Source organism: Pan troglodytes, chromosome 8, assembly GCF_028858775.2.
Source record: "Pan troglodytes isolate AG18354 chromosome 8, NHGRI_mPanTro3-v2.0_pri, whole genome shotgun sequence".
Classification (NCBI taxonomy): Eukaryota; Metazoa; Chordata; class Mammalia; order Primates; family Hominidae; genus Pan; species Pan troglodytes.
The window spans coordinates 27,689,587-27,715,250 of record NC_072406.2 but is presented as its reverse complement, the minus strand read 5'-3'; the positions used below and the strand labels follow the sequence as shown (position 1 = coordinate 27,715,250).

General features: G+C 42.7%; 1 protein-coding gene across 2 annotated transcripts; it reads left to right on the top strand.

Moving 5' to 3' along the window:
- Nucleotides 1-43: 43 nt before the first annotated feature.
- On the top strand, nt 44-18,023 carry CDNF (cerebral dopamine neurotrophic factor). Of its 2 annotated transcripts, none has more exons than XM_507666.6 (4): nt 44-249; nt 9,822-9,949; nt 12,280-12,421; nt 17,748-18,023. In XM_507666.6, the coding sequence occupies exons 1-4, from the start codon at nt 135-137 to the stop codon at nt 17,924-17,926; spliced, it is 564 nt and encodes a 187-aa protein (XP_507666.3). In that variant the 5' UTR covers nt 44-134; the 3' UTR covers nt 17,927-18,023. The 2 variants fall into 2 exon arrangements, with proteins under 2 accessions (XP_507666.3, XP_009456271.2); XM_009457996.3 differs by having other exon boundaries at nt 47-249; nt 12,280-12,448.
- The last annotated feature ends 7,641 nt before the right edge of the window (nt 18,024-25,664 follow it).

The window sequence follows — 25,664 nt, the reverse complement described above, 5'->3', positions numbered from 1 at the left end:
TCAGTTCAGTTGCGTCATTTGTCCTGGCAACTACTGGCAGGTTCTTTCCAACCTCGAATTCTGCTCAGCTCGCTTTGGCAGCTTGGTGGGCGGTGGGCGCGGGTGGCGGAGGCGATTGAAGCTGCTGGCCCAGCATGTGGTGCGCGAGCCCAGTTGCTGTGGTGGCCTTTTGCGCCGGGCTTTGGGTCTCTCACCCGGTGCTGACGCAGGGCCAGGAGGCCGGGGGGCGGCCAGGGGCCGACTGTGAAGGTGAGCGGTGTGACACCTGCTTGCATGGCGGCGGCCCCGCGCTGCAGCGCAGCAGCTGTCGGCTTTGGCTTCTCCTGGCCCTGGCTATAAATAACATTTCGCCCAGGAAATGCAGGCCCTGTCCCTCGTTTTAGATCGCCCAAGCCCAGCTCGAGTAAAAAGCTCAAGCCGGGCCTGGTGGTAACGTGAGGCCACGTTGTGGTTTTGCTGTGAATATTAAACTTAAGCAGTAAAAGCTGGTGGGTTTGTATTTGGATTAGAGTTTGTGCAAAGAATGCTAGATTCAGATGATACTGGCGCCAGATTGATTCTGCTGCTTCCAACCAGCAAGATTTGCCTCCCCTTGCACAGAAGACGTCTTTCAAGTCCAAGCTAGTTGGTGACTCCCAAAAGGAAAACAAAACATGGCATTGAGTTGAGTGGCTTAAATCAGAGGACATAGCTAATATTTGTTAGGACTCTGTAGGTGAAAATTGCTTTGCAAAGGAGTACACTGACTCCTTGGGAAAGAGAGGAATACAAAAGAGTGGTTCCTTTTTGTTCACGGTATCTCAGCTGTGAACTCGCAGTCAGAATACCTGAGTCTGTATCCCACCAAGTCCCCTAGCTCTGAGACTTTGGTTTTTGCAAAATCAGCGTACTTCACTTTAGAGATCTGTTAGCAAAGGCAAAGAAGGTAAGTGGCTATGCTAGCCCCTTCCTTCTGGACTCCTGTAGCGCTCACTCCATGTTTTACTGAAAATAATTAGTTTAAATGTATATGCCCTGAGCTGGAAAATATATCCCTAGTGAACAGGAAATTGTAGGTTCATCATATATGTTGAGTGAATGGATGGGTATAGTCGTACTAAAGTTGTGTTTTTGTTTGTTTGTTTTTTTGTCTTGTTTTTGTTTTTGTTTTGAGACAGAGTCTCACTGTGTTGCCCAGGCCGGAGTACAGTGGCACAATCTTGGCTCACTGCAGCCTCCACCATCGGGTTCCAGCGATTCTCCTGCCTCAGCCTCCCAAGTAGCTGGTACTAAAGGCACCACCACCACGCCTGACTAATTTTTATATTTTTAGTAGAAATGCAGTTTCACCATGTTGGCCAGACTGGTCTTGAACTCCTGGCCTCAGGTGATCGGCCCGCCTCAGCCTCCCAAAGTGCTGGGATTACAGGCGTGAGCCACAGCGCCCAGTCCTTAAAGTCTTCATAATTGGAGCCTCGCTTTCTATCAGCTCTGCAATAATTAAACTTTTCTCCAGAAATTTAAAATATCTACATGTTATTACTCGATATAAAGATATTTGTTTAGCTAAGTTATAATTTTGCTCCAAACCATGCTATAATTGTGTCCTATACTTTTAAAACAGACTTTGTGAGGCAAAGACAATTGATTTGATGACTCATCTGGGGCTCCCACTTATAAACATTTCAAGAGAGACAGCATCTGGATTAATTAAATGGGAAGCTTATGCTGTCTGTCCTAAATTTATTACAGCATGCTGTGATTATTGCATGTCTGACTAACCTGTGTATATATTTCATTTGTTAGGTAAAGAAGCTGTGTAATCGCAGAGGAAGGACATAACAGTTTGGTAACTAAAAGAACCAGATTCTGCATCCAGCTCTATTACTGCTTATGAGTGATCCTCCCTCTTCAGCCTCCTTTCTTATTTACAACTTAATTTCTTCTCAATGTATAAGATTAAAATGCCATATTATACATACTCTAGAGCGAAGGCAAAAAAACTGAATGGTTCCTGAGCCGTCTTGGACCTATTGATATGTTTCGTTACATTTACAAAATATTTTGAAAAAAATTAAATTCACTGGGTACATTTTAAAATTGGGAAATTTTATGTAAAAATTCATATTTCTGGCTTTTCTCAAAAAACCAGATGACCTGGCAAGATTGGCCTTATGGCCGTATAGTAGAATTGGCTATTGGCTGCTCTTTTTAGAAAGGACTTGGGTTTTGAGTAGTTTGCCGCTCCTACTCCGCCCCCGATTCAAATTGCTTAACTCTTCTTTTTCCTTGCCTGGCCCCTGTAGATATTCAAGTTTGTGAGTCCTATTATTAGGTAATGTGAGGTTTACTGGAAAAACATAAATATTTCCAAATCTCTTTTAAAGGATTATATTATGGGACTACTTTAAACAACTTTTTATTTTAAAATAATTATAGATTCACTTATAAAACTATCTTTAATAAACATAAAAGCACAACATAAATAAAAGAAGTATGGCTATCTGAGGTTATTTTAGCAATAAAGACATCCCAGAAAACTTAAGAAGCTACTAATTTGTTAGGGCATTTATGGTGAGGTTATTCTCTTCATGTAAGTCCAGAAAATGAGTTTCCTTTCTTACCTTGACTTCTTTGTGGTGTGTGACACCATTGACATCTTTCCCTTTCAGAAACTGCCTTCTCTTCATGGTCATGATACTGCTTTTTTCCTTCCTGTCTCTATGCCCACTTGTCCAATGTGTCTTTGTGGGCTTCTGATCCTCTAGCCATGGCTTAGAATTTTCCAGGGTTCTGCCCTCTTCTCTTCTCTCTTCTCAGTCTACACACTCTTCTTGGCAACCCAAACCAACCTACCTCCAGTCTAATAAATCTCTAACCTTATATCCACTGACCTTTCTAGAGTCTCAGACCTTGCATCCAATTGACTAGTGAACATGCCCTCTTAGATATGATGTACATCAACATCAACACAGTCAAAAAACCAAAGTCATCATCTCCTTCCCTTCTCAGTCCCCTAAACCTGTTACTGTCATGCTTACGGTGACAGCATGGGACAACTATCTGGTCACCTAGCCTAGATTCTAGACTTCTCTTTCCCCCTTATCCCTTACAGCAAACCAATCACTGCATCGTTGAGTCTACCTCCTGACTGGTCCTGCTCCTTTCTCCTTACTCAAGTCTGGGACTTCCTTACAGAGAACTTCAGCAGTTTTCCCCTCCGCATTGTCAAAATAGCATTCTTCCTGCTACCTGTCTCCCTCCTGTCTAGTGTCCCCTGGCAGGGCTATCATATTACTTCCTTATTTAGTATCTTTCAGCAGTTTCCCAGTTTCCTCCAGGTGCCGCTCCTTTGTTTTCCCACAGTATCTGATACACTTCTCGTATTGTTTTGGTCTCCTCTGAAAGTCAAGGCAGTGTTTCTCACCACCTCATGTCCAGCAGCTACCATAGTGCATGGCATATGGTAGGCGCTCAGTTTGTTGAAGAAATGTATGCATATATGCTGTGATAAAATTTTGGGTATATTTTAGTGAGTCAAATGTAGATCTTGAAAAGGACAAGTTAGTATTCCTAACTTTCATCACCTAGATGATACATTGGCAGAGTGATAGTTGAGGTATAGAAATCATATGAAGGTATACTGTGGGAAATACCACAAGAGTGATGAGGCACTGGAATACTGGGGGTTTCTTTTGTAGGAGACAAGAATTAGAGGCTACTAGGAGACTTTGATGATAGTTTCTTTTTCTTTTTTCTTTTCTTTTCTTTTTTTTTTTTTTGAGACAGAGTCTCACTCTGTCACCCAGGTTGGAGTACAGTGTAACAGTCTCAGCTCACTGCAACTTCCGTCTTCCAGGCTCAAGTGATCCTCCCTCCTCAGCCTCCTGAGTAGCTGGACTACAGGTGCTTGTCATTACACCCAGCGATTTTTTTGTATTTTTAATAGAGATGAAGTTTCACTATGTTGCCCAGGCTGGTCTTGAACCCCTGAGCTCAAGTGATCCACCAGCCTTGGCCTCCTAAAGTGCTGGGATTACAAATGTGAACTCCTGTGCCTGGCCTGATGAGAGTTTCTGCTGACTTGTAGCATTAATCATTACAGCAGGTTTCTGCTTTGCATACTGGATATATTTGCTAATTAAACTCAGCAAAATACATGTTGAGAGGGATCTCATTTTCCACGTGTAATACAGCAGATCATTACACATTCCTTTTAACACTGTGTTCACTTGCCTTTTGGAATAACACTCAGTCTTTGTTCTTATCCTACTTCACTGGCTGCTCCTTTCCGTCTTTTTCTGGTTGTTTTCCATCTTCCCAATTGCTAAACATTGGGATTTCACAAGGCTGAGACCCAGGACTGTGTCTCTTTTCCGTCTCTCCTTACTTTGTGTTCTCATCTCAAAAACACCATTTGAATGTTGATGGCTTCCAGATTTATATAGTCATCCTAGATCTTATACCTGATCTTCACATTTCTATATCTAGCTGCCTTCTCACTGTTTCCAGTTGGATGTTATATTAGTCAAGGTTCTCCAGTGAAATAAAACCAATAGGACCAAACAGAACATATAATCTATATCTATATATCTTCTTAATATCTGTAATATTTATCTATGTAAAAAGAGATTTATTATAAGGAATTGGCTCACAAGATTATGAAGGCTGAGAAGTCCAAAATCTGCAGTGTGGGCAAGCAGGCTGGAGACCCAGGAGAGCCTGTGGTACGAATGAAGTCTAAAGGGAGTCTGCTGGAGAATTCCCTCTTGGTCAGGAAGGCTGGTCTATTTCGTTCTGTTCAGGCCCTCAAGTAGTTAGGTAAGGCCCACCCACATTATGGAGGCCAATCTGCCTTACCCAGAGTTCATCAATTTAAGTGTTAATTTCATCATTGCTACATAAAATTAACCACCACAGATGTCTAGAAGCATCTTGAACTTCATATGTCAAGACTGGATTCTGGCCAGGCATGGTGGCTCACACCTGTAATCCAGCACTTTGGGAGGCTGAGGCAGGCAGATCACCTAAGGTCAAGAGTTAGAGACCAGCCTGGCAAACATAACGAAACCCCATCTCTACTAAAAATACAAAAATTAGCTAGGTGTGGTGACATGCGCCTGTAATCCCAGCTACTCAGGAGGCTGAGGCGCAAGAATCACTTGAATCCAGGAGTTGGAGGTTGCAGTGAGCCGAAATGGCACCACTGCACTCCAGCCTGGGCAACACAGCGAGATTCTGTCTCAAAAAAAAAAAAAAAAAAACACAAAAAAAGAAAGATTGGATTCCTGCTTGTCACCATAAACTTGCTTCTCCTGCAGTCTTCCTCATTTCAGCAGATGGCAACTCCACGGTTCCAATTTCTTGGCCAAAATTATTGGGATTATCTTTGATTCCTCTCTCTCTCCCCAACTCTGACACATTACATCTGGCTTATTAGTAAATTCTTTTGGCTCTTCCTTCAAGATAGGTCCAGAGTGTAACCACTTCTCATGACTGCTGTAGCTACTGCCCTGGTCTAAGAGATGCAACTATTTTGAGAACCTCTAAACTGGTCAGCTGGTCTCCCTGCTTTCTTTTCTGCTTCCTTGTAATCCATTCTTCAGACAGCCTTCAGAGACATCCTTTATGAATCATGTCGGACCATAACTCTTCTCTACTCAAAACCTTAAATGGCTTCCCTTCTCAGAGTGACATCCAGAGACCTTACCAAGCTTGAAAGGCCCTGGATGCCCCAGCATGCTGCTGCCTATTTGATCTCATTTGCTACACACCTCCCTCTTGCTCCCTCTACTTTAGCCACACTGGCCTTCTGGCTGTTCCTTGAAGCCACCAAGGACACTCCTGCATTTGAGCCTTAGTACTTGCTGTTCCTTCTGCCTGCGGAGTTCTTCCTCAAGTCATCCACTTAAATTGTTCTTCCACTTCCTTTAGGTGTCTGCTTGAATATCACTTTATCTAAGAGATCTTTCCTAACCAATCCATTAAGAATCATACTATTACCTTGTCACCCTCCATCCTCCTTACCATGTTTATTTTTCTTCTTTGCTACGTATACCTTTACTTCTATCGGATGTAACTCTCAAGGGCAAGTTCTTTGTTTTCTTCATTACTGAATCTTAGGAACCTAGAATACTGTTTTGCACTTACTAGTCGCTTAGTAAATATTTGTTAAAAACATGAATAACTGGCTATTATGTTTAGTATTCTGTTCATGTTGATAGCATTAGAAATAAAAATATATGGGCTAGGCACGGTGGCTCACACCTGTAATCCCAGCACTTTGGGAAGCCAAAGTGGGCAGATCACCAGGTGAGGAGTTGGAGACCGTCCTGGCCAACATGGGGAAACCCTGTCTCTACTAAAAATACAAAAACTTAGCTGGGCGTGGTGGCACACGCCATTAGTCCCAGCTACTCAGGAGTCTGAGGCAGGAGAATTGCTTGAACCTCAGAAGGTGGAGGTTGCATTGAGCTGAGATCGCACCACTGCACTCTAGCCTAGGCAACAGAGCGAGACTCCATCTTGAAAAAAAAAATATATATATATGTGTGTGTGTGTGTGTATATATATGTATTATATATGTGTATATATGTATTTTATATATATGTATATACAGTATATATATGTGTGTGTGTGTATATATATATATATGACTTTAAGCTCTAAAAGATGACATGATTGGCCAGTCATCTAAAAGCAACTGAAAATACTGGATAAAATAAAAATGTGAAAATATTGTAAAGTATGAGTTGGGAAGGCATACCCAGAAGCCAACCACAGAGTGGAAGTGGGAGTCCAGGGGGTTGAAGGGGGCACTGAAGCTGGCTTTACCTCGGAGCATTTGTTAGCCAGGTGATCTGAACTGAAGTTTTCATGGTTTTGGCTAAATAAACACAAGTCCCAGGCATTTCCAAGTTAGGAGAGTGAGAGCAGATCCTCTCCCAACTAATTCAGGGCCCCAAAGACCTAGCCCTTCATTATAAAGGGTGAACTGAAAGTAACTACAACCTATTTCCATCTTTAGAGACTAAAAGAAATGGTTTCACTTGAACATTTTTACTGAGTAAAAGGAAAAACAAAACTTTCTTGATAACTCATAATTACAAGCTCGTGCACATAGGTAGGGGTCAAAGGCCCCATTCACACTACTAGGATGATCTGAAACATCTCGAACTGATAATTTAGTTGAAAGTGATTTTAAGTAGATCATACCCTCAGGAATCAGCAAATGTGAGTCTTGTTTTTGTTTTTGTCTTGTTTGGTTTTTTGAGACGGAGTTTCACTCTTGTCGCCCAAACTGGACTATAATGGTGTGATCTCGGCTCACTGCAACCTCCGCCTCCCGGGTTCAAGCATTTCTCCTGCCTCAGCCTCCCAAGTAGCTGGGATTACAGGCGCCTGCCACCACTCCTGGCTAATTTTTGTATTTTTAGTAGAGACGGGGTTTCATCATGTTGGCCAGGCTGGTCTCGAACTCCTGACCTCAGGTGATCCACTCACCTTGGCCTCCCAAAGTGCTGGGATTACAGGCATAAGCCACCGTGCCCAGCCAGCAAATGTGAGTCTTACTTACAGGAACCCACATTCAACCTAGTCCTCAAAGAATTCATACAGTTAAAGTTCTAAGAAATAGAGCTCCCACTTAGAAAAGTCATGAACCCCTAGGGAAGAAGGGCACATAAGTGATAGCCAGCTGGAACAAAAAACAGAAGAGGCACACCCCTGCAGTGGCTTCAGGTATTGGAATAATCAGGCATAGAAGTTATGTTTTTTTATGTTTAAAGAAACATAGAGCATAAACCGAACGCATCCCTACCCATAGGGGACTATAAGGAAATTTACCTTGACACTGAGCAAAGTAGAAAAAAGAAAAAATATCTATCTCTGAGAAATGATAACAACAAAACGTCCCTCACTTGTATTTGCAGCCAAAATTCACATCGGGGCCCAAAAACTTCAAGCTATATATTTAGTTTAAAGCAGTGCCTGGCTAGTTGCCCTTAGTCCCTGAGAAATACAAATACAAATCCTTACTGGAAATAATGCTCCTTCATCTCAGGCTTCAAACCATCTTCACAAATAAGTTTTGAGGCGTATGAGTATCGTGTGGTGCAAAATAAGCAAGCACACAAAGAAACAAGGCACCAGGAACAAGAACCTATAGAAACAACAACAAATAGAAACGTACTCTGGGCCTGATGCAGTGGCTGTAATCCCAGTGCTTTGGGAGGCCGAGATGGGCAGATCACTTGAGGTCAGGAGTTTGAGACCAGCCTGGCCAACATGGTGAAACCTTGTATCTACTGAAAATATAAAAATTAGCAGGGTGTGGTGGCGAGCGCCTGTAATCGCAGCTACTTGGGGGGCTGAGGCAGGAGAATCATTTGAGCCAGGGAGGCAGAGGTTGCAGAGAGTTGAGATTGCGCCATTGCACTTAAGCCTGGGTGAACAGAGCAAGACTTCGTCTTAAAAAACAAACAAACAAACAAAAAAAACTCTGAAGACTTCAGATATTGAAATTTTCACACACAGATCATAATTAAGTTTAGTGTGTTTAAAGATATAAAAAACAAGCTTGAAAGTATCTTCAAGATATAAGGAACTAGAAGAAATGACCTAACAAGCCTCCCATTTTAGCCTCCTTAGTAGCTGGGACCACAGGTGTGTGCAGAGACAGAGTCTTACTGTGTTGCCCAGGCAGGTCTCAAACTCCTGGCCTCAAGAGATCCTCTCGCCTTGGCCTCGCAAAGTGTTGGGATTACAGGTGTGATCCACTATGCCCAGCCTGATTTCACTTTAGGCTCATAACGATGGAAATAAAGACTTATGCAGATCACCAAGGGGCTTCATTCAGGATTCTTATTCAGGTTTTTCTCTGTGCTTACAATTATGCTGTCCCAAGATGATAGCCTATTTGATTTTAGGGTTAGCCAAATTTTGTGGAAAAGTTATCATTTTAGGTAGAACTTCGTTCCAATGATTGATTGATTCAATATGCTGTTACAATGTGTCCACTGCATTTAGGCCCAATACTAAACTAATAGCAACAGGCCTGAAATCATTCTTTTTATTTATATTTTTAATTTTCTTGAGATAGGGTCTCACTCTGTCACCCAGGCTGGAGTGCAGTGGCTTGATCATAGCTCACTGCAGCCTCCATCTGCCGGGCTTAAGTGACCCTCCCACCTCAGCCTCTCGAGTAGCTGACACGACAGGCATTCACCATCATGCCTGGTGTTTTTTTGTTTTTTTTGTTTTGTTTTTTTTTTAGTGGAGACAAGGTCTCACTATGTGGTCCAGACTGGCTTCAAACTCCTGGGCTCAAGTGATCTTTCTGCTTCTGCCTCCCAAAGTGCTGGGATTACAGGTGTTAGCCACCATACCTGGCCCCCAAATCATTCTTACTTAGCATTGGAATCCACTGTCATGAAGCATTGACTCATATGGACGTTTCTTTTTTTTTTGTGAGATGGAGTCTTGCTCTGTCACCAGGCTGGAGTGCAGTGGTAAGATCTCGGCTCACTGCAACCTCCACCTGCTGGGTTCAAGTGATTCTCCTGCCTCAGCCTCCTGAGTAGCTGGGACTATAGGCACGGGCCACCATGCCTGGCTAATTTTTTGTATTTTAGTAGAGATAGGATTTCACCATGTTGGCCGGGATGGTCTCGATCTCCTGACCTTGTGATCTGCCCAACTCAGCCTCTCAAAGTGCTAGGATTACAGGCGTAAGCCACCATGCCCAGCCCCATATAGACTTTTAAATGTGGTTAGTGGGTCATACGCATAGCTGTGGTAGTGGTTAAGTTGTGCATGCAGACATATTTATTTGTTCCTTCCAGTATGTAAAGAATTCTTGAACCGATTCTACAAGTCATTGATAGACAGAGGAGTTAACTTTTCGCTGGACACTATAGAGAAAGAATTGATCAGTTTTTGCTTGGACACCAAAGGAAAAGAAAACCGCCTGGTATGGTAAATTTCAACTTTCATTTTCCCCGTGTGCTTGAAGAATACTGCTAATAGTTTCATTTCTTAGACGTGAAGTCCTCCTACTTACATGTTTGCCTCAAGTATGTCCATTGTAGAGCACGCAGCAAGCAGAAATCCATCTTCCAGTGACATGTAGTTCTGCGTGTTTTCATCCAGAATATTTCCAGTGTTACTTTACTTTCTGAGTACACCACAGATAACCAATTCTATGTTTTCTTTTTTCTTTTTCTGAGACAGAGTCTTGCTCTGTTGCCCAGGCTAGAGTGCAGTATCATCATCTCAGCTCACTGCAACCTCTGCCTCCTGGGTTCAAAGCATTCTTGTGCCTCAGCCTCCCGAGTAGCTAGGATTACAGGTGTGCACCACCACACCCTGCTAATTATGTATTTTTAGTAGAGACAGGGATTCACCATGTTGGCCAGGGTGGTCTTGAACTCCTGACCTCAGGTGATCCACCCACCTCAGCCTCCCAAAGTGCTGGGATTACAAGAATGAGCTACCATGCCCAGCCCAATTCTACGTTTTCTTAAATGAAATTATGAAACTGAATTCCCAATAAGAATTTAGCATCCTAAGAGTGGGTGGGCTTTCCATTTCTTACCAAGACAATTAATCAAACTTATCAAAATATTTTACATTATTATTATACATAATTAATGAAGTATTTACATTTTCTTCTAATCACATTAATATGGTGTTTCCTGGGCATACACATATGGCTTGTTTCAATATACTGTTTTATATCACTTAAGACAATTTGGGGCCAATTCCTTTTTCCCTAAAATTGTCAGATTGTCAGTTACATCTGCATGTTGGCTGTTCACCATGGCCATGTTGCAAAGCTCATGCCATTTATCCGTATCATTAAGGTCTATCTATCTATATTTTTTTGAGACAGGGTCTCCCTCTGTTGCCCAGGCTGGAATCCCAGTGATCTTTCCTCACTGGAACTTCAGCCTCCCAGTTTCAAGTGATCCTTCCACCTCAGCCTCCCAAGTGTCTGGGACTAAGGCACACGCCACCATGCCCAGATAATTTTTGGATTTTTTTTTTTTTTTTTTTTGTAGAGACGGGGTTTGGCCTTGTAGCCCAGGCTGATCTCGAACTCCTGAGCTCAAGTGATTCACCCGCCTTGGCCTCCCAAAGTGCTGGGATTACAGGTGTGAGCCACTGTGCCCAGCCAACGTTTATATTTTTAAATGTAAAATTCTGAAGTCAGGGAACTTGAATGTCAGAATTACCTGATGGGAAAAGACATGGGCTCTAGAGCCAAAGTGCTGGGTTTTATAATTCTGTCTCTTCTATTGCTAGATCTGGGTACCTTCAGTTGGCTTGGGTATAAAATACAGATACTAATAGTACTTATTTCACAGGATTGTTGTGAGACATAAATAAGTTAATACCTTTAAAGCACTGAAAGCAGCACCTGGCACAGAGAAAACACTTAGTGTCAGCTCTTCTCATTAGTCTTTTAACACCATGTGAATTGTAGGGGACATCTAATTAGGATGATCACGAGAATGGAGTCACTTGTTTCCTGGTGGCTTAGTCAGCAGGTTAACCTCTCTTCTTCTTCTTCTTTCTTCTGCTTCTGCTTCTGCTTCTGCTGCTTCTGCTACTTCTTTTTCTTCTTCTTCTTCTTCTTCTTCTTCTTCTTCTGCTTCTGCTTCTTCTTCTGCTTCTTTCTTCTGCTTCGTTCTTCTGCTTCTTCTTCTGTTGCTGCTTCTGCTGCTGCTGCTTCTTCTGCTGCTTCTTCTTCTGCTGCTGCTCTTCTTCTGCTTCTGCTTCTGCTGCTTCTGCTGCTTCTGCTTCTGCTGCTTCTGCTTCTGCTTCTGCTTCTGCTTCTTCTTCTTCTTCTTCTTCTTCTTCTTCTTCTTCTGCTGCTGCTTCTGCTGCTGCTTCTGCTTCTTCTGCTTCTGCTTCTTCTGCTTCTTCTTCTCCTTCTTCTTCTTTTCTTCCTCTTCTTTTTTTTTGACATGGAGTCTCACTCTGTCACCCAGGCTGGAGTGCCCTGGCATGATCTCGGCTCACTGCAACCTCCACCTCCTTGGTTCAAGCAAGCACACCTGGCTAATTTTTGTAGTTTTAGTAGAGATGGGGTTTCACCATGTTGACCAGGCTGGTCTAGAACTCCTGACCTCAAGTGATCTGCCCTCCTCAACCTCCCAAAGTGCTGGGACTACAGGCATGAGCCACCATGTCCAGCCTACCTCTTTCTTACTTCTTGATACTGTATTCCTTCATTACTGGAATGATACTGAATGTCTTCATTGTCTGGAACACTCAATTCTCTTCATTTTCCTTCAGTGCTATTATCTAGGAGCCACAAAAGACGCAGCCACAAAGATCCTAAGTGAAGTCACTCGCCCAATGAGTGTGCATATGCCTGCAATGAAGATTTGTGAGAAGCTGAAGAAGTTGGATAGCCAGATCTGTGAGCTGAAATATGGTATAACACAGCCCCGTGTTTTTCCCAGTAGGTCCAATGGATTCCCAAACCTCTAAAGTTGGGGCCATGTCTTCTAAAAATTCAGTGTTAAAAGGAAAGAAATTCACCACTCATCAATAAGTTGCTGGGCTGATGAATGGTACCTATGGGCGTTTGAGTTTCGTTGAGGGAAGACAAATAAATAATACAGGCATAATCAGCATTAGGTTAAAATTGCCAATGAGGCCTGGCGCGGTGGCTCAGGCCTTTCATCCCAGCACTTTGGGAGGCCGAGACGGGCGGATTGCAAGGTCAGGAATTCAAGACCAGCCTGGCCAATATGGTGAAACCCTGTCTCTACTAAAAAAATAAAAATAAATTAGCCGGGTGTGGTGGCGGGCAGCTATAGTCCCACCTACTCGGGAGGCTGAGGCAGGAGAATCGCTTGAACCCGGGAGGCAGAGGTTGCAATGAGCTGAGATCCCGCCACTGCACTCCAGCCTGGGTGATAGAGCGAGACTCTGTCTTAAAAAAAAAAAAATTGCCACTGAAATCACAGAGTTTAGACTCCTAACACACCAAGGCAAAGCCAGATACGTATGTCAAGGAAAATCTCAACATATAAAGAGAGCAGCTACTCCTGGTGATTTAGATCTTGGTAATCTATTAAAACAAAACTAGTACCTATTCAAAGATGATACAAGGACTTTGAAGATGTGAAGATGACTATGACTTCCTTCCTAGGCAGAGCTACCGTTCTGCCAGCTTTAAATTTTAGGAAATTGATTATTCACATCAAGTCAGGTTTTTCCTGGTAAAATAGCTTATCAGAGGGTGCCCAAAACAAACAGCAAGAAAAGGAAGGAGATGTCCTTTTTTTTTTTTTTTTTTTTTTTTTTGAGGTGAAGTCTCGCTCTATCGCCCAGGCTGGAGTGCAGTGGTGCGATCTTGGCTCACTGCAACCTCTGCCTCACGGGTTCAAGCGATTCTCCTGCCGGAGCCTCCCGAGTAGCTGGGATTACAGGCATGCACCACCACGCCTGGCTAATTTTTGTATTTTTATTAGAGACGAGGTTTCACCATGTTGGCCAGGCTGGTCTTGAACTCCTGACCTCAGGTGATCCACCTGCCTTGGCCTCTCAAAGTGCTAGGATTACAGGCGTAAGCCACCATGCCCGGCCAGGAGATGTCCTATTTTAAAATGTTATCCTTGGCCCCATACATTTCACATGGATAGATCTTTTATCATGATTTGTATCTGGGCTAGACATTTGGGTAGATTGAGTGGGTATCATAAAAGGATGGGGAATTCCTTCCTCAGCCTATCCTTGACACCTGAAATCCCACTCATTCCTTTTGCTTAAGTCATTGTTTTGCATACATTACATACCCAGTGTAGTACTGTCAACTACCTAAGTAATTAGCATCCACCTCTAAGTTATTTTAGTCTTATTTTCCAACACAGCCATGTAATAGTCCTATGCACCATAGCCACATAGCTAGCTTTAAGTAGGTTTAAGGTTGAAAGTTACCAAAGACAACCTATTTCTTAACTTGCAAAGCCCAAGCCCTAACTTCCAGGGTAGTTATTAGAGCAGGCATCCCTTTTTTATTGGCTTCCAAGCCATGAAATAGGGGCAGAAATCACTGAGTCCATATAAACAATATTCACAAACTCGGCCGGGCGCAGCAGCTCACACTTGTAACCTCAGCACTTTGGGAGGCCAAGAAAGGAGGATCTTTTGAGCCCAGGAGTTCAAGACCAACCTGGGCAACAGGGTGAAACCCTGTCTCTACAAAAATACAAAAATTAGCCAGGTGTGGTGTTGAGCGCCTGTAGTCCTAACTACTTAGGAGACTGAGGTGGGAGGATCACCTGAGCCTGGGAGGTCAAGGCTCTGGTGAGCTGTGATTTTTTTCACTGTACTCCAGCCTGAGTGACAGAGTGAAACCCCGTCTGAAAAATAAATAGACAAAATAAAAATAAATAAAAGCCAATATCACAAACCTCTTTTGATTTTTTAGATTCAACAATTTTGTTGTGAATACCTTCTCCTATATCCAAGGGATCTTACAGGGCTCCTTAAACAATAGAAAAATCAGATATTATTGAGACAAAATGACTACCTAATGTTTTGGCGATGCTGGCCACTAGAGGCCCTTGGGGAGCTATGAACTAGTTTTAATCTTTGTGTGGGCCTTTACTTTGGAGTTTTGGGGCATCACAGAGGTTTTCCTCTTTTTAAAATTAATGCCAGATACCAAGTTCTCTAGAAAAACTCAAAGAAACTACTGACATTTACAAAAAAAAGTATTTTTCTCCTTCAGCCTCTTACCTTGAATAGACTAATAGTTCTTAATTATCCTCCCCAGCTATTGTTAGCAGGAAAGATAAGATTAAACAGGGACCTTTGTGCTGTGGGAGATTAATAATTTGGGCTATGCAAGTTTCTACTTTAAAAAGTATTCTGTCAGATCAGCCATGAAATTAACAAGCAAGATAAGTGTGGAGTTGGAGTATGTTTTCAATTAGGAAGGTGCCATTTGGTTTTTGACCTGAAAGAATGTTTTCATTTGCTTGCTTTGTGTTTAAAAAGGATAGGGAATCACTATAAAAATTTAAGGGTTTTCTGGATCACAGTGTATAGCTGAACCTCCAAATACAAAAGTCTTTTAACATCCAGCTTTTAAATTAGAACAGAGTTACCGGAAGGTTTTGACAAATAATTTGACAAATATTAGGTTTTTAATGTTTTTAAATGTTGTGTTCTACTACTCAGAGGTAAAAAAGAGAAAGAACTTTCAAGAGAAGTCAAGCTGAAAAAATTCTAGGCTGCCACTAGTTGTTTAATAAATAAACTTAAATGTTGTATTCATTATCAAAGTGAACACCGGACAAGCGGGGAGGGGCAAAAGACACTTTTTTTTTTTTTGACAGTCTCACTCTGTTGCCCATGCTGGAGTGCAGTGGCATGATCTCTGCTTACTGCAACCTCAGCCTCCTGGGTTCAAGAGATTCTCCTGCCTCAGCCTCCTGAGATGCTGGGATTACAGGTGTGTGCCCCCATGCCCGTCTAGACTTTCTTTTGAAAGAGGAAAAGTACCTCCTTCTGATAGGAAAATTATAATTATTGGTATATTACAGATGAGCTTATTATTTTTTGTATTTTGGGCTTTTTTTCAATCTTTTCAGCAATTGAGAAGTAGCTGAGTTCTTGATATTTTCTGCACATAATCTATAAACAGGGAAATAGTAGTCTTGCTAGAGGAGGTTAGATGTTGGTGACAAGTATCATTGGCAAGAATTTTAGAAGCCAGGTTGGCTGGCACCAAAGCCCTAGCATTGGAGAAGTGTGAATAACACAAAGGGCTGTACCTGCTGTGATAATTTAGCAACCTAATCCCAGTAGGGGCTGGGCATCAGGTGAGTTTCAAAACAGAGATCCCAAACAATTAAGGTTCAGCGAGAATATTCCTAATTTTATTCACGTGTTTGCATTTCTTTACATTTTTTTTTTAAAACCCAATAGTGCTTTGTCATGTGTATGTGCTCATTTGCTTTGCCGAAGATACATCTTCCTAGAAAAAGTGAACCATAACTTTTTGCTGGTTAATTACAATCTATGGCTTTCAAGTTGGCCGCAAACCAAGGCCATCCCAAAGGAACCGATTGCCTTTTATATATGAGTTTCCTTCTTGTTACCTTAACAGCAGCAATTTGGATACAGTGCTATTTGTTTTAGGAATACTGATCTTGAGAATGCTCCAAATGGTAGTAAACATTGTGGAACTACATAGGCCCTTAGTTTTGAAGCAAGTATAATCTCTTGGAAAGAAAGTCAAATTAAAAACACAAATTATCCCAATAACTTTGTATACACTGTTGTCCTTCAGTACCTGTGCAGGAGGGGTTCTGGGACCGTACTCAGACACTAAAATCCTGATGCTTAAGTGTTTGCATATAACCCATGTGCATCTTCCCTCCTGTATACTCTAAATCATCTCTAGATTACTTATAATACTTAATACAATGAAAATGGTATTTGTATTAGTCTGTTCCCGCATTGCTGTAAAGAACTATTGGCCAGGCGCGGTGGCCCACGCCTGTAATTCCAGTACTTTGGGAGGCCGTGGCGGGCGGATCAGCTGAGGTGAGAAGTTCAAGATCAGCTTCGCCAACATGGCGAAACCCTGTCTCTACTAAAATACAAAAATTAGCCGGGCATGATGGTGGGTGCCTGTAATCCCAGCTACTTGGGAGGCTGAGACAGGAGAATCGCTTGAACCAGGGAGATGGTGGTTGCAGTGAGCAGAGATCATGCCACTGCACTCCAGCCTGGGTGGCTAAGCGAGACTCCGTCTCAAAAAAAAAAAAAAAGAAAAAGAACTATCTAAGACTGGGTAATTTATAAAGAAAAGAGGTTTAATTGGCTCACAGCTCCACAGGCTGTACAGGAAGCATGGCTGGGGAGGCCTCAGGAAACTTAGAATCATGGCAGAAGGCAAAGAGGAAGAGGCATGTCTTACGTGACTGCAGCAGGAGGAAGAGCGCAAAGGGGGAGGTGCTACACTTTGAAACAACCAGATCCCTCATGAACTCACTATCATGAGAAAAGCTAGGGTGAAGTCCACCCCCATGATCCAATCACCTTCCAACAGGCCCCTCCTCCAACAGCGGGGATTACAATTCCACGTGAGATTTGAGTGGAGACACAAATCCAAACCATATCATTGTAAATAGTTGTTATACTGTATTGTTTGTTTTTTTTTTTTTTTGAGACAGAGTCTCAATCTGTTTCCCAGGCTGGAGTGCATAGCGTGATCTCGGCTCACTGCAACCTCCATCTCCCAAGTTCCGAAATTCTCCCGCCTCAGCCTCCCAAGTAGCTGGGATTACAGGCATGCCACCACCATGCCCGGCTAATTTTTTCTTTCTTTTTTTAGTAGAGGTGTGGTTTCGCCATGTTGGCCAGGCTGGTCTCGAATTCCTGACCTCAGGCAATCCTCCCGCCTCAGCCTCCCAAAGTGCTGAGATTACAGGCGTGAGCCACCGTGCCCAGCCCTGTTTGTATTTTTTAATTGTTGTAGTTTTATCTTTAATTTGTTTAGAATATTTTTGATCTGCTGTTGGTTGAATCTGCAGATGCAGAACCCACTGATAGAGAGGGCTGCTGTACCACATTTTCCTTGGGTGTGTCTTGGTTTCCATGGAAACTGGAATTCTTCCCTGCCTTGGATCATAGGGTAGTCAGCACCAAGATAAGCAAACTATATGCCTTTTGAAGTGATTCATAGGGATTTTTTTCCATTTATTTTGTAATTGGCTTTTTTCCTTTTTGCCATTTAGAAAAAACACTGGACTTGGCATCAGTTGACCTGCGGAAGATGAGAGTGGCAGAGCTGAAGCAGATCCTGCATAGCTGGGGGGAGGAGTGCAGGGCCTGTGCAGAAAAAACTGACTATGTGAATCTCATTCAAGAGCTGGCCCCCAAGTATGCAGCAACACACCCCAAAACAGAGCTCTGATCTCCAATGCCAGCACATTTGTGACTTGTAATTAGAGAGAAAAGTGACTCTCTAGGATATGGACATGTTGATTAAGGATAACTGGGAATGCATCATATTTGGTCTCATGCTTTTTGTGTTGGTATTATTCCTCAGAATTTTGTTACGTGGGTTTATGAGTAAAACTAATACTACAGATAACTTACATTTGCAGTGTACCAAAAGCTAAAAGTTCCTTTCTCATAAGTTTCTTGGAATGACTATGCCAGTTTTCATTGCCTGTCTCCTAAAAGTGACCTACTGACAAATTGATGGAGTAAATTGATTCCAAGAAAGAAGAAGGCATTCAGAGACTCCTCTCTGGATGCAATTTTAAAATATATTGGACTAAAACAAAAGACACGACAGTCAGCTTATCTAATGCACAACTTCAATCCCAAATACAGAATCAAAAGTTTTTTTAAAGTGAATTTTCTGTTTTCACCGTATATTATAGCTCTCTTTGGTATCAGAAATGGTCAGGCAGGAGTACTCGTTTTTCCCATTGGAAGAAAACCCACTTAAACCTACTTAAAGAAAATAGAGAGATCAAGAAACCGTATAAGTATAGCCAATGTTTGGCAATTATATCAACATTTACATTGTTAATTGAACCAAGCTCAAGGTCTTTTTCATTCCTTACAGTCACATATCAGACAAGTTTTTGATGGAAGATTAAAGCATATTAAAAACACTCATAGGCAACTTGGAACTTTACCATTGTTAATGCTATTTTATCAGCTTTCGGTTGTAAAATCATCTTTGGTTCCATTTTCTGGCCACATAAGAATACGAAACCCACAGTAGAAGTGGCCGCCTCTGTGTGGCAGGTACAGCTGGGGAATACTGAAAAAACATTTCCTTGGAACTTTCTGGAGTGATGGGAATGTCCTATATCTTGATTGACATGGGGATTACATGGGTTAATAACATTGTCATCTGGTAGGAAAATTAAGATCTGGGCATTTTATTGTATGTACATAATATCTTTAAAAACTGCTGTAGAAAAATTATTTGGAAATTAACTAAAATTAATTAATTCAACACACCTTGTTTGCTAGGCACAGTGGCTCACACCTGTAATCCCAGCACTTCAGGAGGCTGAGGCGGGAGGATTGCCTGAGCCTAGGAGTTAGAGATCAGCCTGAGCAACAGAGTGAGGTTCCGTCTCCACCAAAAATTTTAAAATTAGCTGCGCATGATAGTGTGTACCTGTAGTCCCAGCTACTCGGGAGGCTGAGGTGGGAGGACTGCTTGAGCCCAGGAGGTGGAGTCTGTAGTGAGCTGTGATCCTGCCACTGCACTCCAGCCTGGGCAACAGAGCAAGACCCTGCCAGAATATATGAAAAAACAAACAAAAAAGCCCACCTTATTCATTCAAAGAATTGCATTTACTGGCTGGGGTTGTTTTCAGGGAGTGGAGGAGACATTTTCAGACTGAAAATATACATCAAAAACATAATTTTTAATTCTAAATGCTGCAGAGGTAAATGAATTTTCAGCTGGGAAGCTGATATGTCAGAGAGTTAGTGGTTCCTAAGGAAATATATATATGATGTAACTGAAAGGTGAGAATACAAAGCTGTGGTGTAATGAATGGTCAAAGTAATTATTGTTTATGAATTTTGGCAGCTCGATTATCATTTGTAAAGGATCTACTTTATTTTGAATTATATCTTCAAAAAAACCGAAGTTAGTTTTTGGTTGTTTTTGTTTCTTTGAGACAGACTCGCTCTGTTGCCCAGGCTGCAATGCAGTGGCACAATCTTAGCTTACTGCAAACTCAGCCTCTTGGGTTCAAGTGATTCTTCTGCCTCACCCTTCCGAGTAGCTGGGATTACAGGCGCCCACCACTATGCTCAGCTAATTTTTTTGTATTTTTAGTAGAGACGGGGTTTTGCCATGTTGGCCAGGCTGGTCTTGAACTCCTGGCCTCAAGCGATCCACCCACCTCAGCCTCCCAAAGTGCTGGGATTACAGGTGTGAGCCACGATGCCCGGCCTCTCCAGAGTTTTCTTTTCTAAACTTCTTATAACCTTTATATCTGTTTTTATTTTTGCATTTTGAGCCTATCAAGAAATGTGTTGTTTGAAAATATTATGTTTGGTGTCTGACCTCAAAATCGGGTCGCATTTCTATGTCTTTTCTTCAGGATACAAATTGAGGTAATAGAAACAGTGCTCAGCCAGTCATTTGTATCCATGGTGTTTAGTCCTTTTTTTTTCTTTCTTTCTTTTTTTTTGGACAGAGTCTCACTCTGTCACCCAGGCTGGTATGCAGTGGCACTATCTCAGTTCACTGCAACCTTTGACTCCCAGGTACAACTGATTCTCCTGCCTTAGCCTCCCCAGTAGCTGGGATTACAGGCATGCACCACCACACCTGGCTAATTTTTGTATTTTTAGTAGAGATGGGGTTTCACCATGTTGGCCAGGGTGGTCTCAAACTCCTGACCTCAAGCGATCCACCTGCCTCATCCTCCCAAAGTGCTGGGAGGCAGCCAGCATGAGCCACTGTGTCCGATCTAGTCTGTTTTTTTGTTTGTTTGTTTGTTTGTTTTAAAGAGAATTTACATCAGTGCTTCTCAAACTGCACATATGGTGTTTATCACAGCACAATTCACAATTGCAAAGATATGGAACCAACCTAAGTGCCCATCAACTGGTAAGTGGATAAAGAAAATGTGTTTGGCCAGGCGCAGTGGCTCACGCCTGTAATCCCAGCACTTTGGGAGGCCGAGGCGGGCGGATCACGAGGTCGGGAGATCAAGACCATCCTGGCTAATATGGTGAAACCCCGTCTCTACTAAAGATACAAAAAATTAGCTGGGCGTGGTGGTGGGCACCTGTAGTCCCAGCTACTCGGGAGGCTGAGGCAAGAGAATGGCGTTAACCCAGGAGGCGGAGCTTGCAGTGAGCTGAGATTGCGCCACTGCACCTCAGCCTGGGCAACAGCGCAAGACTCTGTCTCAAAAAAAAAAAAAAAAAAAAGAAAATGTGTTTATGTTATCAGGCATAACAAACATAATACAGCATGGAATACTACTTAGCCATCAAAAAGAACAAAATCATTCTTTTGCAGCAACTTGGATGGAAGTGGAGGCTATTATTCTAAGTGAAGTAACTCAGGAATGGAAGACTAAATCTGTATGTACAAACCTCTATGTTCTCACTTATAAGTGGGAGCTAAGCTATAGGGTAAGCAGAGACATAAAGAGAGGTATAATGGCCATTGGCGATTCAGAAGCAGGGAGAGTGGGAGGAAGGTAAGGGATAAAAAACTACATATTGGGTACAATGTATGCTACCTGGGTGGCAGGTGAGCCAAAATCTCAAACTTCACCACTATACAATTCATCCATGTAACCAAAAACCACTTGTACTCCAAAAGTTATTGAAATAAAATAAAAAGTAAATAGCTGAAAAGTAAAAACAAACAAAAACTGGGCATAGAGGCAGTCTTGTTAAAGCAGGGGTTCTGATTCAGTGGGTCTGGGGTGGGGCCTGAGATTCTGCATTGCTAATGAGCTGCCAGGTGATGTCCACACTACCCTTCCAGGACCACGCTTTGAGTAGCAAAGGCCTAGGTCAAGGATCCTGCAATTGATACATACTTTTTTCCCTTTGCCAGTATCAACCTAAATAGTAAACAGAGAAAGGCTCTCTAAAAAAAAGATGTTTGTTTTGGGAATAGAGCATTGCAATGGGAATACACAAGCCTTAGTAAACTACGCGTATTCAAGGGAGGTAAAGGAAGACAAAGGTTTTTAAAGATAAAAATGAGGGGCTGGGTGTGGTGGTTCACACCTGTAATCCCAGCACTTTGGGAGGCCAAGGCAGGTGGATCACCTGAGGTCAGGGGGTTCCAGACCAGCCTGGCTACCATGGTGAAACCCCGTCTCTACTAAAAATACAAAAAAGTTAGCTGGGCATGGTGGTGCGTGCCTGTAATCTCAGCTATTGGGGGAGACTGAGGCAGGAGAATCGCTTGAACCCGTGAGATGGCGGTTGCAGTGAGCTGAGATCATGCCACTCCACTCCACTCCAGCCTGGGTGACGGAGCAAGACTCTGTCTCAGACAAAAAAAAAAAAAGAGGAGGATTGCATAATTGTTTTGAAATAATTATCCTTGACCACAAAGATCAATCACAAGAGTGATGCTAGTCTGAGTTTGGACAGATAGTCTCTGGGTCAATGCCCTTGCAGAAGAATTTTCTTGTGTGAAGTTGTGATGGCTTTTGTGGAGGATTATGATTTTTGCAGTCTTTTGTGATTGTTTATGTTATCAGGCATACAAGCCTGAGAACCCTCTTTTCATGGCCTCCCCCAGCTCTGTTTTCAGGGTTTTCTTACCATTTGTGACCCCATTCTGATTCTCATGACTTTCACACCAGTCTTGATCAGTTATGTTTTTGATAGAGTTGAATGTAACAATAACAACAGCAAGAACAAAACGAAACAGAAAAGTACAAGAATTTATTCTCCCATGTAAAAGAAGTCCAGAAGTAGCCAGTCCAGGGTAAATATGGCAGCTCCACAGTTATTAGGGACTCAGCTTGAACTTTTTGCTTCCCATCCTAGTGGTGGGTTTCACTTCCAGCCCATTGGCCTAGTTGGATGCTGCAATTTACTATTTCAGAAGGGAGAAGGCATGAAAGAACTTGCCTCTAACCTGAGCCCACTTCTTTTTTTTTTTTTTTTTGTTCGAGATGGAGTCTGGCTCTGTGGCTCAGGCTGGAGTGCAATGGCATGATCTCGGCTCACTGCAACCTCCACCTCCCAGGTTCAAGCGATCCTCCTGCCTCAGCCTCCTGAGTAGCTGGGATTAGAAGAGCGCGGCACCACACCCGGTTAATTTTTGTATTTTTAGTAGAGATGGGGTTTCACCATGTTGGCCAGGATGGTCTCAATCTCCTCACCTTGTGATCTGCCCGCCTTGGCCTCCCAAAGTGCTGGGATTACAGGCAGGAGCCACTGTGCCCGGCTACTACTTGTTCTTGTTCTTCTTCTTCTTTTCTTTTTTTTTTTTTTTTTGAGACAGAGTCTCGCTCTGTTGCCCAGGCTGGAGTGCAGTGGCGTGATCTTGGCTCACTACAACCTCTGCCTTCCCGGTTCAAGCGGTTCTTGTGCCTCAGCCTCCCGAGTAGCTGGGATTACAGGTATCTGCCACCATGCAGGGCTAATTTTTTTTATTTTTAGTAGAGATGGGGCTTCACCATGTTGGCCAGGCTGATCTTGAACTCCTGACCTCAGTTGATCCACCTACCTTGGCCTCCCAAAGTGCTAGGATTACAGGCATGAGCCACCGCACCCGGCCCTGAGCCTACTTCTTTAAGGGAGCCTCCCTCCCTCTACCTACCTCCACTCCCACCCTCATATCTCACTTAACACTCTGCTTATACACCATTGACCAGAGCTTTTTTATTAAAAAGGTTTTTTTTAAAAAAATTTATTTTTAACTTTTAGGTTTGGGAGTACATGTGCAGGTTTATTATATAGGTAAACTTGTGCCATAAGGGTTTGTTGTCACTCAGGTATTAAGCCTAGTACCTAGTTATTTTTTCCTGATCCTCTCCCTCCTCCCAGCCTCCACCCTCCAATAGGCCCCCATGTTTGTTGTTCCCTTCTTTGTGTCCATGTGTTCTCATTATTTAGCTCTCACTTCTCAGTAAGAACATGCAGTATTTGGTTTTCTGTTCTTGTATTAGTTTGCTAAGGATAATGGCCTCCAGCTAGCTCCATTCATGTTCCTGCAAAAGACATGATCTTGTTCTTTTTATGGCTGTGTAGTATTCCATGATGTATATGTACCATATTTTCTTTATCCAGTCTAGCGTTGCTGGGCATTTAGCTTGATTCCATGTCTTTGCTATTGTGAAAAGTGCTATAATGAACATATACATGCATGTACTTTTTTTTTTTTTGAGACAGTCTCACTCTGTTGCCCAGGCTGGAGTGAAGTGGCATGCTCTCAGCTCACTGCAATCTCTGCCTCCCGGGTTCAAGTGATTCTTGTGCCTTAGCCTCCCGAGTGGCTGGGATTACAGGCACACACCACCGAGCCTGGCTAACTTTTGTATTTTTAGTAGAGACGGGGTTTCACCATGTTGGCCAGACTGGGTCTTGAACTCCTGACCTCAAGTGATTCGCCTGCCTCAGCCTCCCAAAGAGCTGGGATTATAGGCATGAACCACTGTACCTGGCCGAATGTGTCTTTATAATAGAATGATTTATATTCCCTTGGGTATCTACCCAGCGATGGGTTTGCTAGGTTAAATCACTGACCAGGACTTAATCACATGTCCAACTTGGCTGCAAAGGAGTTCAGGAAATAATATCTTTTGGTTGGGTTCATTGTTACCCAAATAAAATCATATATATATGATGAATATATATATGAATATATATGAATATATGTGTGTGTGTGTGTGTGTGTGTATATATATATTTTTTTTTTTGGTTACTGAGGAAGAAGGAGGAAATAGTCTGTGGCCACAAACCATCTTTGCCACACAGCATAAATTTTTCCTAACTCTGCATCTTAGTGATGATTCCTGATTATGATACCCTCAATAAGTCTTGTTCCTCCTTGCTATTTGCATCTTCCATAGATGTAGGCAGTTACGCATTTCCTTCTTTTTTGATTTGATGAGAAGTAGCTACTATTTTTCCTTTTTAATTTTTAATCACTACTCCTCTCACTGTGCATGTGTTTGTGCGTATATGCATTTTTTATCTGTATTTCCCCCCCAAATCCATAAGCATACAAGATTTAGGAGTCGGACATTCTGACAAAAGTGTCAAAACTCTAGGCTAAAAAACTTTCATCCAGCCCAGGCATGGTGGCTCACGCCTATAATCCCAGCACTTTGGGAGGCTGAGGTGGGAGGATTGCTTGAGCCCAGGAGTTTAAGATCAGCCTGGGTGACATAGTGAGACCCCAACTCTACAAAAAATAAAAAATTACCTGGGAGTGAGTTGTGGTGCACACCTGTGGTCCTAGCTACTAGGGAGGCTGAAGCAGGAGGATCACTTGAGCCCAGGAAATCACAACTGCAGTGAGTTGTGATCACGCCACTGCACTCCAGCCTAGGCGACAGAGCGAGACTCTATTTCAGACAAAACCAAACCAAAGAACAGAAACCTTTCATCTAAACAGTGTTACCGGTGGAGGGTCTTTTGACTGCAAGCTGTCCAGGTTCTTGGAGTTTTGAACAAAGAATTGGACAAAATACACAACAAAGCAAGGAAAGAATGAAGCAACAAAAGCAGAGATTTATTGAAAATGAAAGTACACTCCACAGGATGGGAACAGCCACAGCAAGCGGCTCAAGGGGCCCAGTTACATGATCTTCTGGGCTCCAAATACCCTCTAGAGGTTTTCCATTGGCCACTTGGTATATACCCCATGCAAATGAAGTGGTGGCCCATGATCAGTCTGATTGGTTGCAGAAAGCAACCAATCAGAGGCTGAAATGAAGTTACAAAGTTACACTCCTATGCAAATGAAGTCTTGTCCTGCAAATCAGTCTGACTGGTTGCGGAAAGTAACCAATCAGAGGCTGAAGTGAAGTTACAAAGCTACACTCCTATGCAAATGTCTGATTGGTTGTGAGGAGCAACCAATCAGAGGTACTTTCAATTTTTCATCTGCCACCCAGAAAGGGGTGGGGGAGTTGTGGAGAGAGTAGCCTCTGGTCCTTTTGTTACTTAGGTGTGGA

Coding starts and splice junctions, on each gene's coding strand:
- CDNF (XM_009457996.3), top strand. CDS start 135: ATGTGGTGCGCGAGCCCAGTTGCTGTGGTGGCCTTTTGCGCCGGGCTT. Junction 9,950..12,279: donor AAGGAAAAGAAAACCGCCTG/GTATGGTAAATT, acceptor ATTTTCCTTCAG/TGCTATTATCTAGGAGCCAC. Junction 12,449..17,747: donor ACAGCCCCGTGTTTTTCCCA/GTAGGTCCAATG, acceptor TTTGCCATTTAG/AAAAAACACTGGACTTGGCA.